Below are 19,681 nucleotides of genomic sequence, written 5' to 3'. Positions count from 1 at the left end.
GGCGGGCGGAGCGCGCAGGGCGGAGGCGGCGGCGGCGGCGGCGGCGGCGGCGCTGGGCCGGGAGGCGGCGGCCGAGGGCGCGGAGCGGCCCCGGCCCGGGCTGCGGGGGGAGATGGCGTCCTACGTGGATAACAGCTTCCGCCAGGCGGTGATGAAGAACCCGGCCGAGAGGACCCCCCAGGTGAGCCCCGCGTCGGCTGCGCGCTCCCTGCCCACGTCGTTCGCCCCGCGCGCCCGCGCCTCGCGTCAGGTCCCCAGCTTCCAGGGGCTTCGCGTCTCCGCGTCTCCCCTGGCCGTCCTGGCGTTATTTCCCCCTCCTGGATCTTCTCCTCCTTTTCGCTGCTCTCCCCGTACCGATCTGCTCCTGCGATTGCCCCGCGGGGCAGGGAGGTCTCTCCCGAGCGTCCCCTCTGCCCAGCCTAGCGCGGGGCCCGGGAGCCTTTCGGGGCGGGGGGCAGTCACCTCCCCTCGGCCGGCCCCTCCTGCCCCCCACCCCCACCCCGGCCGCAGGCGCCCTGCCTCCCCCGGCTTGTGGCCCGTGGTACCTTCAGAGTTCTTCGGCGTTTGCAGAGGTGTAGGAGGAAACTTGCAGGGCTCTGCGGAACGCGAACCCGTGCTGGTCTTCTAAAGTAAAAGGTTGACATGTTTGTGTGTTTACTATTTTTCTTTTCCTTTTTTTTTATTTGGAAAAGTGATGCCGCTTTGCAAGGAAGGGGTTGGTGGGGGGGAAGTTGAATAGCTAGGTTAGTGCTTTTAGTTTCAACTGCAGACAGAACTGCAGAGCAGGCATATTCAGATACAGCCCCGGGAAGGGTACCCTGCGGATTCTTTTGGTGTTGCACAACCTTGTCAAAATTAGATAAGTTTGTTAACCTTCATACGTTCGTTTACCTTCAGGCTTATTTTTCTCTGGCTTTAAGTAGAGGAATTGCTGATGGTGGTGGATCTGGTCGTCTCAAGTTGGACTAGAGAGGGGGAAATTTTATAAAAATGTGGTGGTTTGATTTTTTTTGCTTTTAGCTGCTGACTGGATAATGACGCATGCTCCTAAGCGTCGGGATGGTGACTACAGGGGATCCTGCTGCCAACCGTTTTAAGACAAATAAGCCCTCCTGATCCTTGGGACCATCAGACATTTAGGATCTAATGCTTGAAAGAGTTGCTTCGCTTGTTAGGTGTTGGATGCCATCTGTTCAGAGCCAAAGGCTCTCCTCCTCTGCTGTTGATTGTCATTATTTAATGCGGGGCAAAGAGAATAAAATAGACGCTTCCACTGGCTGCCTTTGGACAAGGCCCAGGAATGGCACCTGGTGCGGTTTTTGGTTTTTCATTTATTTTCTGATGGAGCCGGCACATCTGGGGATCGTAGGTAGATTGCACTCGTTTACCAGACTGTGGAATATGGGTGGTAATCTTGCAAGGCAAATTCATTTCACAGTGTCTCCAGAAAGTTCCTAATCCAAAGGATTACTTTATTGAAAACGAGGAAGGTCCTGCTTTTTGCTCTTGTTGCACTGCTTCTCATGTGCCTTCTGCATCTCCTGTCGGTTTTAAGTTGTCAGTCAGTCTTCTGCAGCTGAAAACGCACGTTCTCAGTCACAGTGTGATGGAGGAGCCCATTTCAGTGAAATGTTTCGATCCCTTTCAGTGTTTGAAGTGCCAAGTGAAATCACACATGCCGAGAATATTAGAACCTAGCAAGGCAGGTCGGAAAATGATGTCAGGCCTTGAGTGGAAGTTAGAGAGCCGGGAAGTGGAATCTCCGGTTGGTTGATTAGAATAGCAATGACTCCAAACCTATCAGGTGGGTGGAGGGGGGTGTGTCCCCCAACAAAACTGGAAGAGACAGAACCTCTACTGTGACCGCGTGCTGACTGTGCCAGAGAAATGAGCTGTTAAATTTCCCTGTTGACGCGCCGGTTGTGGAGAGCAGAGTGAAAACCGACCAGCACAGAGCTTGGCCCGAGTCAGAAGTGGGCCAGTTGCTACTGACACCGCAACGTGAACGCTTCGCTGACCGTCTGAAAGCAGCACATTTCCCCCACCAAACCTTCACAGAGCAAGTCACCTTAGAGAAGCCTACCAAACATTTGGAACATTCATAAGTACCCACCCTATTAACACTGATGCTCCCTTGGTTATTACTAATGCGGACCTACGTGTTTATTTATTATTTTAAAGAGAAAGTAGATGGAAATGTGAATGTTTTCCACCTTCACCTGGCTTGTCAAAAATAATTACTTTTCTGAAAGTTTGAAATTTACTCAAAAGTTAAAAAAAAAATGTTTTGGTAGCAGGTGCCTTTTCTGTTGAGTGCTTTGTGAATGCAAGGGCCGGAAGTTTTTCTGCCCTGTCTTTTCTCTTGAGTGCTCGAGGGTTAGAAGTTTGTAATATAAAAGCCAAGTTATGAAATAAACTTGATACAGACAGACGGATACGAATTAGGGAAGTTTTGCTGTCATGCTTCCTTCTGTTTCTCAGGATAGATATGGTGAAGGAGTTTGTACGATTCTTACGGCAGGCAAGAGAAAGGTGCCTTAAAAGAGGAAAATGTATAAATATTCTTTGTTAAATTCATTTTCTTCCTTTTTTATTTTTTCTTTTTTTTAACCCTACCAACCCAGTTTGTCTCCCAAACCCTGTGAAGATGTGGTTTTGTACAAGGTCACTCAGTTGCCTAGAAGTAATCGTGCTGTCACTCGTGTAACCTAAGAGGTTAGCTCCAAGAGAATCTGGGGGGTGGGGAGAGCCTCAGTGCAAACACAGGAACTTTGAAGAGTGTTATGAAATTAGGAAGCTTTTCATGCCCACCTGGAAAATGGAAACCCATTTTCCCGTTTATTTAGGTACGTCACTAGAGGGGGAATGGCAAGGAGAAACAAAATTGTCACTTGAATTTTTAGCTAAATCTCACATATTCATATTTCAGGGGCTGTCACTATTTCACCTGATATTCTGAGAGGACAAGAAAAGCCATCTTTAATCCAATGTGTGTCCCATATTGTGTGTCTGGAAAGTGGCTAAGTTCTAGTCAGTGGGGCACTGTATTCTCAATAACAAACCTCCTTGAAAATAAGGAGCACTAAATGTTCTATTAATACTTTTCAGTGCACCTCTGTTGAAAAACAGGACTCTTAAGTAACTGCTTTATTAAACTGTTGGGGTTTGTGTCTTTAATCACTTAAATGGGAAGCTTGGTCACCTAAGCAATTAAGTGAAGTGAAAGATGTAAATAAATTACAAACAGCTTTCCCCCCAAGTCTTTAAACAATAAAATGATTTTTCTAAACCATATTATTAACTTATTGGATTCAGACCCTTTCAGATTGCTTAGGTAGAGTGTATAAATGCCTGTTTTTAGTTTTTCAGGTGAAACATCTATTGCAGAATATTCTTCTACTTTAAAGATTTACTATGATGTGTTTTTAGCTAGTTGTAAAAGTTACTTTTTAAAATGGCTTGTGTAAAATCTGCTGCCTCATCCCTTCCTAGTAATATTACTTTGTTCTTCACTACTGAAATTTTTTTTTGGCTATTACACCTTGTGATTTAGTTGCTAAATCATGAATTTGTCATTGGAGAGCTCTTAACAGTGCAAGACGTAGTTCTTTGCAAAAGTCACTCAGTAGCATGTGTCTTGAGTCATAATGAGAGGGCTGAAAAAGTGCCTTTAGCCCAGAGAACTTTAAGTTATGAGAATCTGCACAAAAGAGTATCTCTGATGAATATTTAACTTTCAAATCCAGTGGAAGAATTGTGTCTATGACATAAATTTTCCATCTCTTTTTTATCATAGTTTATGAGCAGTCTTATATTTTCATCTGACAACTTACAGTTTGATTATATTTTGGCTCATTTGGGGGCTCTAATAATAAATACTTTGTTCCTTAAGTAGTTTTTGTTCGTAAAACACAACTGAATGGTCTGGGTGCACTTTTGAAAAGCATGGCTCGCATAGTAATGACTGGCCACACGTATTTAGCTTTCGTAGCAATGATATTTGAGTTTGGAGGTTAAAAAATACACATTTATGACTGAAAAACCAATTTCAAACTGTATTAGCATGTGGCTCTGAACAAGCGAGGACTTGAATTTATGGTAAAAATTATTAACATTCTTTTGCAATATCGGTGGAAACTTAGTCACCTTCAAATAACCTTTTAAACATTTAGTAATTAACGGTTCCATAATTAGCTTTGCGTATCTTGGCTGAGGGTCAAAATGAATCTCTCCAACTGCAGTGCTTCGTGAGGTTGGTGTTTAACACAGTCCTTCCCAGACCCCACCCCGGGCTTTCACAGACACTCAAAAAAAACCAAAAAAACAAAAATTAAAAAAAAATTAAGAGGACTTACTGGTTGCCAACTTGTGGCGGTTTTCTTCCTCTCGAAAAAGGACGTAAAATAAAAACAAAACCAGCTATAACCTCCTAGCACTGTCATTTTAGCTTATTTATGAAGACTCGCCATGCTTCTTTCTTCTTTTAATTGAAGTATAGTTGATTTACAATGTTGTGTTAACTTCTGCTGTACAGCAAAGTGATTCAGTTAAACATATATATAAATTCTTTTTTAAAAATTCTTTTCCATTATGATTTATCATAGGATGTTGAATAGAGTTCCCTGTGCTATAGAGGAGGACCTTGTTTGTCCGTTCTCTGTGGTTTGCATCTGCTAACCCCAAATGCCCAATCCATCCCTCCCCTACCCCCCTCCACCTTGAAACAAGTCTGTTCTGTTTTTTAAAAATTTACTGTTGCCCTGAAAAAACTTTATCCAGGTGGATTTTGGGGGGAGTTAAATGAACACAATAAGGTCTGCCTTGGGTGATGTTTGAAATTCAAGTCTTATAAAGTCATATTATGTAAAGTAATAGTGGCATATGCTTCCAACCTAAATGAGCTATTTGAAATAAAGATACAGTAACCTTTTCAAAACACAGAAAGACTATGCCTTCTCGACTCATTTGAAAACTTTTTTTTTTAGCTTTGTTACATATTTTGTAAGTTTTATATGTAGTGAAAAGGAATTGTAATTGCCTCAAAGAACTTTGATCTAGACTAGTGTAGAGTTATGGAAATGTGGCCGCTGGTGATAGTTCTGTATTATATGGGCTGTTCCTTCTCACCCCATTTTTGGTTAACAGTTTCCTCATCTGTAAAATGTGGGTAATAGCTTCTTGAAGTTGTTTTGTGGATGAAATGGAAGAACGTACATTTACTGTTGAGTGCAGTGCCTGATAATAGTTCTTGTTATCACATTTTAATGAAATACGTGTTACCTACCAGGCCTTGGGGGTTCGTTGAGACGGCTGTCCCTCAAGCAGCTCACCAATCTATCATGTCATAAGTAAGAAGTGATTCATTAGTGCTGTGACAGCTGTCCTAGGCCCGCACTGCTGAGGTTGGGGACTTCCTAGATGGGTGTGCATTGAGTCTGGGGACTTCCTAGGTGGGTGTGTATTAAGTCTTAGGGGAGTAGAAATTCACCCACCAGTGGACCAGGAGGCTATGAAGGATTTTCCAGGCGAACCCAAGGTCATAGAAGCTGCACAGGTGGTTGTAAGGAAATAAGTGTGGACCTTTGTTCAGTGCGCCTGGAGCCAAGGGGTTGAGTGGGGGATGGAAAGTGACGCTACGTGTCCCGTGGAAGCTTGCGATTTGTGGAGAGTGGGAGGAGACTGGAGTTCTGTTAAAGCAGAGGTCTGACCTCCAGGGTGGAGATGGTCAAGAGCCCGAGCTACACAGCGGAGATATCCACTCTGCTGGACAGGCCGGCTGCACGTGTGCACGTTCATGTCAGCTGCTCATCGTCTCCTGCCGTGCACACGTTTACGCCAGTGCAGCCTAGTCACGGCAGTTGGCGGAGATGGCCATTTCTTAGTTCATGGGAGAAAAGTCCAAGTTGTTGAACATAATTTTCTGTATAAATTTATTTATTTATTTATATTTGGCTGTGTTGGGTCTTTGTTGCTGCGCATGCGCTTTCTGTAGTTGCGGCGAGCAGGGGCTGCTCTTCCTTGCCTTGCGCGGGCTTCTCTTGTTGCGCAGCACGGGCTTCAGTAGTTGTGGCTCACGGGCTCTAGAGCGCAGGCTCAGTAGTTGTGGCACATGGGCTTAGTTGCTCCGCGGCCTGTGGGATCTTCCCAGACCGGGGCTCGGTCCCATGTCCCCTGCATTGGCAGGCAGATTCTTAACCACTGTGCCACCAGGGAAGTCCCCATAATTTACGTAATTTTCAAGATTTTTTCAACTTACACTATTTTTCCTTAAACTTTGATGTCTTTTCCATGTCCATTCTGGAATCTAATATGAAATAGCTAATTTCTCATATCATTATGCTAAGTGTATTAGTATTTCTTAATCTGTGATGATAATGGCATTTCCAGCATTCCATCCTTTGCAGGAGTCGAGGAACATCTGAATTGAAGCTCACAGTTGACTTGTGGTGGCACGAGGTAACGATTGTAGCGAGTCTGTGAGGGCAGTTCCTTATTCCCCTACATCGTTTTTTGTTTACATAAATTAATGTTGAAATGAGGAAGGAGAAGCAATTTGTAGTCCATGTAATTGGTCTTTTGTAGCTTTGTCAGAGCTGGAATATATACAGTCAGTAAAAATATGTTCAGTGGTTATAATGTCAGCCTTCGTGGGGGGAAAGTAAGCTGATTGGCTCATTATTATTATTTTCTTGTTTGCTTTACCTGCAAAGTTTATTGCATAGAGCACACATTTATATGAAAGCGTAACAGTGTTTCAACGTGTGAAATTTGTACAGAAAAATATCAGAACCACATCTGTTAGGATGACTGTCTCTGCCTTTTATATAAAAGAGCTAGTGTATAAAAAGTTTTTCAATCTAGGGTACCAAGCTGTATTCTACAACAGAGATACAGTACTCTAAATAGCAAAGAACTGGGGAATCAGAAAGCATAGCTACCTCCTTTTACTAATCAAAGACTGGTGGCTACAAAGGAACACAGGCCTGCTTCAAACTATTTGTGATTCACCAGAAATCTCATTAGCATTAGGACAACTAATTTGAATTCAAGTTTTAGTCAATGGTTTAAGCAGGATTCGGTGGATTTCAGGAAACATATATCCTGTGTACACGTGTGTGCATGTACACATGTGTGGCACGTTATTTTGACTGTTAGAATGTTTATCTTTTCAGGAAAAGAACTCCTCTGGTCTCACTTGCTAACTAACTAGGACTTACTGCACTGTTACGAAGTATGTTTCCTGCTGTATTCAGGTGTTTTCTTCTTCAGTCAGTTGGGGTGGTCGGTGGTGGCCGGGTTAGTTTTTGTAGAGCCGGAGGTTTAGCGCGTTTTAGATTCTCTTGGTATCGCCATTTATTTTTGTGCCTTCACCCCCATTAGGCAGTAAAAAGTGTTTTGGAGGGGTTGGTGTGACTTGAAAAAGGACCTTGTTTTGTTGTTGGAACTAAAACCCTCTTCCTGCAGTTCTCATTGCTCGCCTCCTACACATTGAAAGTGATCTAGAACTTCTCAAGTATTGAATATGAGCTAAATGCATTGAAATCCGATTTTACATGTTGACCCTGTTAACTGCTGGTAGTTCAGTTGACAAACCAACAGTTACTGGCCCTTGGCAACTTTGTGTTCTTCTCCAGCTGGTGGTATTTGTCCCTCCCAACATAAAAGCTAATCGGAAAAGAAGAGACCCTGAAGAAGAATTAGCTGTTGGCTGGTTATTCTAGGGAGGCCTGGAAGTCACTTTCCTAGAAGCCAGCTAGCAGTCGGTGGATCTGAAGGGTTAGGGCACGATGGTGATGATCTTATCTCTTCTGAGTATTCATGCTAGAGTTGAAACGCATTATCTTTTTTAAAAAACTTTTTTTAGTTTGAGATAATTGTCGATTCACACGCAATTGTAAGAAATAATGCAGAGATCCTGTGAACCTTTTACCCAGTTTTTTCCATTACAAATATCTTGCAAAACTGTAGCGTAATATCACAATGAGGATATTGACATTGATAAAGTCTAGATGCAGAAGAATTCCATCACCACAAGAATTCCTCTTGTTGCCTTTTTATAGACACAGTTACTCCCCAACTCTGCCTCTGGGGAGGACTAATCTCTTCTCCATTGCTACAGTTTTGTTATTTCAAAAATGTTACGTAAATGGAATCGTACGCTATTTGATCTTTTGGATTGGCTTTTTTCACTCGGCATAATTATGGCTTCTTACCTTTTGGCTAAAATGAATGTAGCTACTGTTGTCTCTGAGTGGTTTGGGCTGTGTTCTTTTGCCGTACGCGGGCCTCTCACTGTTGTGGCCTCTCCCGTTGCGGAGCACAGGCTCCGGACGCGCAGGCTCAGCGGCCGTGGCTCTTGGGCCCAGCCGCTCCGCAGCATGTGGGATCTTCCCGGACCGGGGCACGAACCTGTGTCCCCTGCATCTCAACCACTGCGCCACCAGGGAAGCCCTAGGTTGTGTTCTTGAAATACCAAAATTATTTGGGATTGGGGATGGCACAAGGTTAGGTGGTTTTAAACAGTGACAATGATGAGAAAATTCCGTAGTAATATGTGTAAAATAAAGACCAAAGATCATTAGGTCTTGGATGAGCAAGAGTTGTGAGGGTGTAACACACTGGGGATATGTCAGTATATACAGTTTTCTTCCATAGATTTTGTTGTTGTTGTTCATGATGTAAGTGGTAAAGGTAGTCTTACCATCGATCATCCCTCATTCAAAGAAACTACCTGATCTTCCCCAACTGAAGTGGCGTTTTACAATTCAGAAGGAACTCTAGTGAGTGTATTTACAAAGGAGTCCCAGTGGAACAATTTGAACGACAAAATAAAGACGGATTATAGCCTCTAGGGGAAAAAATATCCATGAGCTCATGCCAATATAAGTAAATTATCCAGTAAATAAATAGGGGAGAAGAGACAGCTCTTCGTTATGGTTGAATTCCAATAAAAAATGTAGAAGATATGATGGAAATGGAAAATCACCAGTAGGCAAACCTCACAGTGTTAATTGTTGCAAACAAGAATCAGTAGGTGCCAGACTTAGTGCGTGAGAGTATGATGAGAAATGTATATGTCAGATATCAGAATATTTGCATAGTCTCAGAGTGTCTCCCCCAGCAGATTAAGTAATTAATTACAAAGGGGGGAATCAGTACTTTTAAAGTGAAGAAAACTAGCAGACACCAACTTAACTAGATGGTCAAAGTTATGTCACAAGACATATCAACATCATGATGCACTGAGAAGGGCGCATCTGAGGTGGTATTCTCACTAAAAAACCCTTCAACTGAAGTGTCAGGAAACACTAGACAAACGTAATTTTAGGACACTCTGCAAAATGGCTAGTACTCAGAAGTGCTCACCTTATGAAAGATGAAGTGCTGAAAGAGCAGATTGGAGGAGACTAAGGAAGCATGATAACCAAATGAGCTGTGAGATTCTGGATTAGGACCTGGACCAGAAAATAAACGGTGGGACAGCTGGTGAATTTGAATAGATAGTTTTACTGCAGGATGATGAATTAATTGTAGGTTGGATGAAGAGTCTGTGGGATCTCTGAACTATTTTTTTTTTAATAACTTCTTTTAGTCTAAAGTTATTTCAAAATTAAAAGTAAAAAAACAAACAAACCCAGCTTTTGGAATTTTATTGTGACTCTGACAAGGGGCCACCAAATTAAGATATTTTTGAAAATAATCTTTTTCCTGATTTAATCTTAATGAAGAGCTCAGTACCTTTCAGCTAAATATTTTGCGTATGTTGGACCATTAGTGACATGGCTGAAGCAATATATTAGAGGAAACTTACATACACACACAAGCTTATAAATAAATGGACAAGAAGAGCTAAAATAATAACATTTAACTCACCTTTTTTCCTACCTGAATCTTGTAGATATTCACATAAAAATGCAGTGTATTTTACCAGGTGTGACGGTTTCATGATCCTGAATGTAAGTGAATGGGAATATTTGGTATAAGAAAAAAATATGTAGGAGATACAATGAAGCACAGTAGGAAAGAAATTGTGATAGTAGTTTAAGGAAGTCAGTCTAGGTCAAATCAAGTTTGTAGAGTCTCCCTCCTTTTCCTTTTCTGTGAACTTAACAAATCTTTCAGTTGTTACTTTTGGTAGGAGTGAGGGGGTGGAAGGGAGGGAAGGGGATGGCAGGGTGTGTTGAAGGAGGCTGGTCGGAGGCACTATTACAGCTGCAGATGGGGAGACCTAAGCTGTGTGTGCAGCATTTCATTAAAAGCAGTTCAAGGTAGAAACATCTCTACAAACTTTTTTTCCATGTATATATATAAATGCCTTTGCATTTCAATTATAAAGCCAGATGCCCGCCCGACTCCTCCCATAGCCACCTACCGTTCTTTTTTTGTGTGTGGTAAATTCTGAAGAATGCATGTTGTTTCTGTATAGTGTGTACTTTTTTCCCCTGTAACTGAAATTGGTACCGGAAGATTGGATTAAAAACTATGGGCCCTAACATTTGAGATAACAACAAATAAAATGTAAGCTGGGAGGTATTTACTATTTTCAATTATAAAGATAAAAACCATTTGTTTTCTATATTTTAATGTATTTTTTTTCTGTTTGATGTTTTCAGTAATAAATTGCATTTGCGGCACAAGTGGAAAAGAAAAGAGCTGGCCAGGCTTTGAAGTAACTAAAATCTTATAAAATAGAAAACGTGAAAACGTGTAGGTGTCTATTAACACTTTAACATCTGTCCAGTTGTTCTGTATATAAGTAACTATTTGAAGTCTTCAAGGCAATACCTTTCTGATTTCTTCTGTAAGCTACATTATGTAGCCTTGCAAACTCCATTTTCTTTTAAGCACACTCAAATATTTTAGAAAATTCTTGGTCAAATTGTTGGAAATATTTGGCTAAGTAACATTATTTAGTTATGGTATTAAGAAACTGCTTGATCACATTTATACAATTGCAAACAACTAGAGATGGATTTTGAAAACTCATGAGTTAAAGAAATTGAAACACAGTAGCATGAAATGCCAAGAATTGAGGTGAAGAAGAATTTGACTGCATTTCAGTTTTTTCTAGTCTTCATTCGTGTCGGCTCCCCTTACGTTTGTAAGAGCTGGAATAAACCAAGGGGCAAGCTAGCTTTAGGGGCAGATGTTATCACGCGTTGCCCTGCGCCTTCAATTTGGGAAAACACAAGACTTCTTTAGAGGCAGGCAGTGTATGCAGAGACCCACAAGTTCTTTTTTTTTTTTTTTAATTTATTTTGGTTGCGTTGGGTCTTCGTTGCTGCACACAGGCTTTCTCTAGTTGCGGCGAGCGGGGGCTACTCTTCGTCGTGGTGCGCGGGCTTCTCACTACTGTGGCTTCTCTTGTTGCGGAGCACGGGGTCTAGGCACACAGGCTTCAGTAGTTGTGGCTCGTGGGCTTAGTAGTTGTGGTTTGCAGTCTCTAGAGCGCAGGCTCAGTAGTTGTGGCGCATGGGCTTAGCTGCTCCGCGGCATGTGGGATCTTCCCGGACCAGGGCTCGAACCCGTGTCCCCTGCATTGGCAGGCGGATTCTTAACCACTGCACTACCAGGGAAGTCCCGACCCACAAGTTCTTTATCCCCAAATATGAATCTCCAAACCTAACGTCATCTAAGTTGGAATGGGTGAGAATTCCTATCTTGATTCCGTTTTCTCTGGTGTGGTTTAAATCTCCATCAGTTAGAGGAAACTCTGTGTCTGTGGTGGGGAGAGGCAGCATGGTAAAATCATTTCACTTTAAAAGTCCTCGTTCTCACTTGATTTATTGTGGGATGGCTGTTTTTTCTCTGTAGTTATACATTTGTATCTTTAAGTCTGAGTTTACTTAGTGCATTTCCTTTATCTAACCTGATGGTTACGACCCTGGACTTTGGTGTCCAGACCACAGACTGCTTTGTGCTCCTGGGCAAGTTACTTAACTTCAGTGGGTCTCAGGCTTTTGGATTTCAGGGACTTTTAAAAATCATAAAACTCTGGGGTCCTGATACTGATTTGTCACCTATTTTGCCAAGTCAGCATGTTAAAATGAATGTAATGTAAATGTAAAAGGAATGTAAACTCTCTACTATTCTCATTTCATAAAAGAAAGGACATTTTAATATCATAAAAATAGGTCACAATCTCAGAATAAATAAATTTAGCTCTGTTTTGTTCTGTTTTTGTCAAGGATTCTTAAAATTTTACCGTGGATGACTGTGGTAACGTTACCAACCTCAAATGGTTGTAAAGGTTAAATATGTTCTTCTACATTTAAGTTCTGCAACAGTCTCTGGCTGGAGTGTTTAATATTTGTTATTAAATTATTATTTTTCAGCAGTTGGTATTCATTTATCCCTTAGGTAATATTTCATCATTCGTATATCTTATGATGAATTCACCAAAGTGGTTTACATATAAGTATTTGATAGACTTGATTGTGCGGGGGTTGCATTAGTCTGAAGGTTGTCAAAAACTGCACACATGGAGGCTTAACGGTGGGCTTATTTTTCTCACATAATAAGAAATCTGAAGTTAGGCAGTGCAGGCTTGATACAGAGGTTCAAGGATGTCATTAAGGAAACTAGCTCATTCTACTTGGCAAGTGATTTTGGTTTTCAAAGTCCCAAGATGATGGCTGCACCCCAAGCAGGAGAGAAGGGAGGAGGCAGAGAGTGCTTTTCTCGGTAAGAGTTGGTTCTGTTGGAGGAAAGCCCTCTCCAGGTACTTGTCCTTGGCCAGAGCTTGGTCACCTGGCTACTCCTAGTTGCAAAAGAGGCTGGAAATGTGAGGATTTTGCTTTTAAGCCTCGATATTGCAGAAAGGCAGGAAAGAAGATGAGGATGAATAAGTGCTGTGAGCCCATAGTATTTGTCCAACTTACTTTGCATAGGGAACAGATGATTGTAATAAGTGTATGTGGCGATTCTCAGGAGACCTCTTTGGAAGTCTTACTTTCAGAGGTCTTGCAGTAATGTATAGAGCTACATTACTGTAGCTACAGTTTTGGAGTCATATAGATATATTCAACTTCTTAGTTCACTTATTAGATGTATGACTATTAATTTTCTGAAGCACAGTCTCCTTTGAAAATAGAGGTAAAAATAGCATTGCATGAACATTATATATAAATATAACAGTGTAACTTTTAAATATAAATATTTCTAAATGGTAACTATTGATTTAAAGTAAAACATAGGTTTATATTTTATAAATTCTTTTTGCTTCAGTTTTACTCTATTTTAAAATTTTATTTCATTTCTTATGTGCTCCAGTTTTGTGTTCTGATATTACTGTGTGTAGTAATACTTTGTCATTTTTCTGGGACGTTTAAGTTTTCAATTTAACTGTCATTCCTCCCACAGGCTGAACCATCATCATTTTATAAGTAAATATACTTTTGTATGTAAAGTATTTGTGAACGATAGCTGTTTAGAGTTTTCTGTAATTAGTTGCATTCATACTTGTATCATAAACTTATGTCTTTGAGAAAAGTGGTTTCATATTGAATGTTATACAAGGCTAGCATTGATATTAAAACTTTAAGTATGCCCTGTGTCCTGCCTTAGAGCATTCGTTATGTTTAATTATGGGCTTTTTATGATAGCAGTCAAGATTTACGTAGATAAACTGCTCTTATGTGTAGTGGGGTCAGTTAAACAATTTACTGTCAGAAACTGATGGCTAGAAATGTTATTGGAAAGAGTCAGGGTATTTGTCATTTTAAAACATTCTGTGTTTTTTTGTAGGATGTATTTTGGGGGGGATGCTGGGGGCTAAAATATGCCTGAATTTGGAGTCTTAAGTTAGGACCTCGATTTCATTTAAAATGGATTAACTTGCGAGGTGTCTGTCTGCCTCACTAGAGAGCTTACTGGGCTGGGACTTGCTATTCGTCTTTGACTTGGCGCACAGCATAGCACAGAACTGGAGCTAATAAATGTTGGTTAATGACTAGATCTTTTTTTTTTTTCCTGAGAATTTGAGATACAGCAGAAAAAGTAATTATATACTTCCACATTAATAGCTAATTGGATAAAAGCTGAAAGGAGCGGTAATTTTTGGTTCAGTTTCTGTCACACTGAAGTCCTCCTTTATAGAAACTTGTAACTTTGTGGAACAAAGTTGTTTTTTCTTGAGTATCAGACAGTTACCTCCCCATAAGTTTAATCACTTTGGTGCTGGTATTTTGAACAGTTACTTATGTGATATTTCACTGTCATTTAACAGAGTATAAATTCTTCCTCTGAGCTCCTGTGACACCTTTGTTCTACTACGCAGTACCTTTAAAAAAAATTTTTTTTTTTAAATTTATCTATCTATTTATGGCTGTGTCAGGTCTTAGTTGTGATGTGCAGGCTCTTCTAGTTGCAGCACACGGGCTTCTCTCTAGTTGTGGCACATGGACTTAGTTACTCCACGGCATGTGGGATCTCAGTTCCCCGACCAGGACTCGAACCCGCGTCCCCTACATTGGAAGGTGGATTATTAAGCGCTGGACCACCAGGGAAGTCCCTGCAGTACCTTTTTTTTTTTTTTTTTTAACTTTGAGATTTTTGACTATGGTGAGGGACAGCAGTTTAAATTGATGACAGACTTAAATTATAAAATTAAATTGAATTCTAGTATTTAGAACTAATTTTCTGATTAACTGTTACCAAGTAGAGATGTTAGCCTAGACCCATTTTAATAGACATGACTATATAGATTGTAGAATGATTTACATGCAAATATAGTAACTTCTTGAGGGGTGGTTTCTGAAACAGGTTAAATATACTCCACTGAAATCTTACTTATTGGTTATAGATAAAACTTTAGAAAAGAGTAAGCTGTAATAAAATTCATTCTGGGTAAAATTTTTACAGATTTGTAGGAAAAGACATCTTAATTAAATACACGTATAGAGTAGAATCTAACTTCATTGTTTTCTGCTTTTCACCCGTACTTTGTAATTTTTAATTTTGTCATGTAACGTTCTTCTTTATGGAAGGGAATAGTGTGATTTGTGGAGCCTCTGAAAGGCCTGTAATTCATAGACTGCTTCCCTCACCCGTTGATGCCTGAAGGGAGAGACCTTGAGGAAAACAGATTGGTCAGTATTGGTTCTCGGTGCCGAGTGGAACCTTAGAATCAGGTGAGACCGGTGGTTTTGTCGTTGTCTCACAGACCTGGAGACTTTTCAGGGGCCTTTGGGAAGTCCTGGAAATCTAGCCTAGCCTCCACCATTAATTTTTATTAGAAAAAGGAGATTTACTACTAAAAAAAATGTTGAAAATTCCTGATCTAGTTTGAGACTCCTGAGTAGAGGAAATACATACCAAGAGTAGTTGGTGAATTTCCCCATGCAACAGGGACAGAGCCAGCAAACTGCTGAAAATTTAATCCCCGAGATCAGGGGTGAGCAAACTGTAGCCCTTGGGCCAAATCCAACCCATAGCCAGGTTTTGTATATAAAGTTTTATTGGGACACAGCCAAGCTCATTCTTTACGAGTTGTCTGTGGCTGCTTTCATGCTACAGAGGCTGAGTATGGCCTGCAGAGCCTAAAACATTTGCTGTCTGGGTCTTTACAGCAAGTTTGTCCTTTGCCTTAGACTTTCATTTCTGAGAGCTTCCAGCTGATTTCAGGGCTCAAGGATTTAATCCGCCTTTTGTAATTGCAAGTCTGTAATCATTTCACTGAGGAGGTATCTTTACACAGAAAGGAATGAAGTGGAGGGGACTCACCTCAGCCTAGTTTCACTGTTATTTAAATGCTGCAAAAACAAAGCTGTTTTGTCCATTTCAATTATTTTTTTTCTCCTTCTAGCTGTAGCCAGAGAAGAACTAGGACTTTTAGTCATTCTAATAAAGTTATCTACTGGTGCTGTTTACAAATACACTCTGAAAGAATTCCACAATAGCGTTAACATAACTATTCATAAAGAGTCTTAAAGGCACTGCGTATAATTCTTTATTATTGTTCATCTGTTAATATTCATCCAATATTGTTTTTCTGAGTCACACAACTTTGCTCCCAGGAAGGACATATTATTGTATAGGTTGTTGTCATCAGTTTTCCAACCTGACTTTATTGAAACTGTGTCTGTGATCTTTTTCTAGGTTTTCAAGAAATCTGGAGTTAGATGAGAAGTTTTAAGAAAACTCCTCTTCCTGAGTTAGGCTTTTGTTATTAAAATAAAACAAAACTGAATTATTTAAGCCCATCAGATACACCAGGTCCCCAGTCCCTGGCACACGCTGGGTGCTCTGCTTAATTAATCAACTTTGCATTGTGCTCAAAGATACCCTCATTTCCATTGAGTTTGCAATCAAGAATGATTTTACTGCTACAAAATAACAATTAGTTAACAGATGATAACCTGTACATCTATGGTAATTAATTATATCAATGTGAGTAAAGAAAAGAGACTATTCCAGTGAGACTTCGGGGGTTAGAAGTGAAATTACTTAGTTGAAAGGATGTGCTTTCATCATGGTTCAAGAGAGAAACACTGACTGCTCCAAAACTGCAACAGTCTTGCCAGTGTTCAGCGAAACTTTGTAGAAAATGCTAATGAAAACCTTATTACAGTGTATCAACATATACAGTATCAGAACTCCTCACTCCCAAATAGAAATGTTCCTAGTGTTTACTCTCCTTCCTTCCTTATCCTTAGAAGATAATCGATTTTCGTACTGTCAGATGTCACCTTAGTTGTCTATGAAAACAGTTAATGTGGTCTTCTGGAAAGGACTGAAAACTAATTTAAAACTTCAGGCATATTGTACAGTATTTTGAATATTTCTATTTGTGATTTTTTTTAAGGAAGAGAGTAGATGTTAAACATATTGAATCAATTTTTAGGAAAACAATACTTACCTTCAAATTGGTTGTAAGAAAATACAAAATAGCATGGGGGAAAGAGAAAAGAAACTAGCATCTCCTAGATATCTTTGAAAGTCTAGTAGAAAGCACACCATACTTCTCATCAAGCTGGGTGAAATTTTTTCGAAGAAAGAAGAAAGAGCTCATCCATAACTTAAAATCTGGCCTTTTGTATATCTTACAGTTTTCTTTATATTTTCAATAGGTTAAATGACTTAAAAAAAAATTTATTTATTTGGTTGGTTGGGCCGGGTCTTAGTTGAGGCAGGCAGCCTCCTTAGTTGTGGCTCCTGGGCTCCTTAGTTGTGGCTCACAAGCTCCTTAGGTGCAGCACGTGGGCTCCTTAGTTGTGGTATGCGAACTCTTTAGTTGCAGCATGTGTGTGGGATCTAGTTCCCTGACCAGGGATTGAACCTGGGCCCCCTGCATTGAGAGCTTGGAGTCTTATCCACTGCGCCACCAGGGGAGTCCTGGTTAAATGACTTTTATTGTAAAATGTCATTTACTCTCTCTTGTCCAAGGATTAAAAAAAAAAGTGGCTACTCTCTATCAACTCTTTCAGAAGATTATAAGAATTTCTCAGAATTTTCTTAATTTATTAGACAAACACACCCCTCTGCTGACTGTGAAAATGAGCACATTAAAAAATGTTAATAGGAACCCATGCTTAACCTTCCCCTCTGCTTTTGCGCTAGGCCCTAATATACGTTTCCCTTCATTTTTACTTTTCTCAGTTGATTAGAAGATCAAGAGTACAGGAAAAGAAATGCTGCTGTGGACCTATTTATTTAGGGGTGGTATGTCAGAGGAAAATAACCTAAGGCCTCATTTCTCATCATCAAGTAGAACCCATTCATATGGATGGTAATTTCCAAGAGTGATACTTGTAACCACAAAGAACAGTAATCTTGCAATATCTTCTGGGTAAACTGCTCCTGTGTTTTGAACTAATTTTGTAAAAAGCTAAACATGGAGTTTGGGAAAGAAAACATTCGTTTATTTTTCTTCATAGATCTTCTTTTCATTCTCACTGCCCTCATTCTCAGGCCCTTGTCTGTGTCCCACAAGCAAAGCTTTGGATTCCTTCCTTTTTACCCAGGCTAGTCACACTTTATTCCACACTGTTCTCCTTCCTTTCAGACCTATCCTGGGTATTTTAAAAGGACTAACTTGAATGTTTCCTCCTCCGTAAAGATTTTTTCTGGTCACTTGAGCTAGAGATTGAATTTTTCTTTATGAGATTTTTACTGATTTTAACTTGCACTTCTCTGTAAGGCATTTATCCTCTGGTAATTATTTCATAATTATTAGGAATACACATCTTATCTCCTATTTTATTTATTTTTTTATTGAGGTAAAATTGGATATAACATTGTATAAATTTCAGGTGTACAACATTATAATTTGATATTTGTTTACACACAAAACGATCACCACTATAAGTCTAGTTACCATCCATCACCATATAGTTGACCCCCTTCACCCATTCCCCCTCCACCCGCCAACCTCCCTTCCACTCTGGTAACCACCAGTCTGTTCTCTGTATCTGTGAGTTTGTCTTTGTTTTGTTTTATTTGCTCATTTTTTTAAGATTTTACATATAAGTGAAATCATACAGTGTTTGTCTTTCTTCATCTGACTTGTTGCAGTTAGTATGATACCCTCATGGTCCGTCTGTGTTGTCACAAATAGCAAGATTTCATTCTTTGTTATGGCTGAGTAATATTCTATAGTGTATATAGTTTGTATAGTGTACACACACACACACACACACACACACACACGACATCTTCTTTATCCATTCATCCATTGGTGGACACTTAGGTTGTTTCCGCATCTTGGCTATTGTAAATAGCGCTGCAGTGAACACAGGGGTGCATGTATCTTTTCAAATTAGTGTTTTTATATTCTTCAGATAAATACCCAGGAGTGGAATAACTGGATCATATGGTAGTTCCAATCTGAATTTTTCCATGAATCTCCATATTGTTCTCCACAGTGGCTGTACCAATGTACATTCCCATCAACAGTGCATGAGGGTTCCCTTTTCTTCACATCCTTGCTGACACTTATTTGCTGTCTTTTTGATGAAAGCCATTCTGACCCGTGTGAGGTGGTATCTCATTGTGGTTTTGATTTGCATTTCCCTGATGATTAGTGTTGTTGATTATCTTTTCACATGCCTGTTGGCCGTCTGTTTGTCTTTTTTGGAGAAAGGTCTGTTCAATCCTCTGCTGATTTTTCAATCAGGTTGTGAGTTTTTGTTGTTGTTGTTTTTGATGTTGAGTTGTATGAGTTCTTTGTATATTTTGTCAGATACATGATTTGTAAACATCTTTTAGCATTCAGTAGGTTTCCTTTTCATTTTGTTGATGATTTCCTTCACTGCAGAAGTTTTAGTTTGATGTAGTCCCATTTTTTAATTTTTCCTTTTGTTTCCTTTGCCTTTGGAGTCAGATCCAAAAACATCACTAAGACCAGTGTCAGGGAGGTTGCCACCTGTGTTTCTTTCTAGGAATTTATGGTTTTTAGGTCTTACATTCAAGTCTTTAGTCTATTTTTAGTTAATTTTTGTGTGTGGTGAAAGATAATGGTCTTGTTTCATTTTTTTGCATGTGGTTGTCCAGCTTTCCCAGCACCATTTATTGAAGAGACTGTCTTTTCTTCATTGTATGTTCTTGGCTCCTTTGGTATAAGTTAATTGTCCATGTATGTGTGGTTTTATTTTTGTCATCTTATTCTGTTCCATTGATCTGTGTGTCTGTTTTTATACCAATGCCATATTGTTTTGATGACTGTAGCATTGTAATATAGTTT

The 19,681-nt window shown here is 40.0% G+C and overlaps 1 protein-coding gene across 3 annotated transcripts in view; it reads left to right on the top strand.

Annotated features, from left to right (window-relative positions):
• Window positions 1-60: 60 nt before the first annotated feature.
• Window positions 61-19,681, top strand: part of RAPGEF2 (Rap guanine nucleotide exchange factor 2) — a 243,974-nt gene continuing 224,353 nt past the window's right edge. For all 3 annotated transcript variants that reach the window (XM_070045623.1, XM_030865726.3, XM_030865725.3), the window contains exon 1: window positions 61-181. In XM_070045623.1, coding sequence (XP_069901724.1) covers window positions 113-181 — 69 coding nt within the window. In that variant the 5' untranslated portion in view covers window positions 61-112. The remainder of the gene's footprint in view (window positions 182-19,681) is intronic.

Source organism: Globicephala melas, chromosome 5 (assembly GCF_963455315.2).
Source record: "Globicephala melas chromosome 5, mGloMel1.2, whole genome shotgun sequence".
Lineage (NCBI taxonomy): Eukaryota > Metazoa > Chordata > Mammalia > Artiodactyla > Delphinidae > Globicephala > Globicephala melas.
The sequence above is the reverse complement of the archived record's forward strand: the minus strand, read 5'-3'. Positions and strand labels throughout refer to the sequence as shown.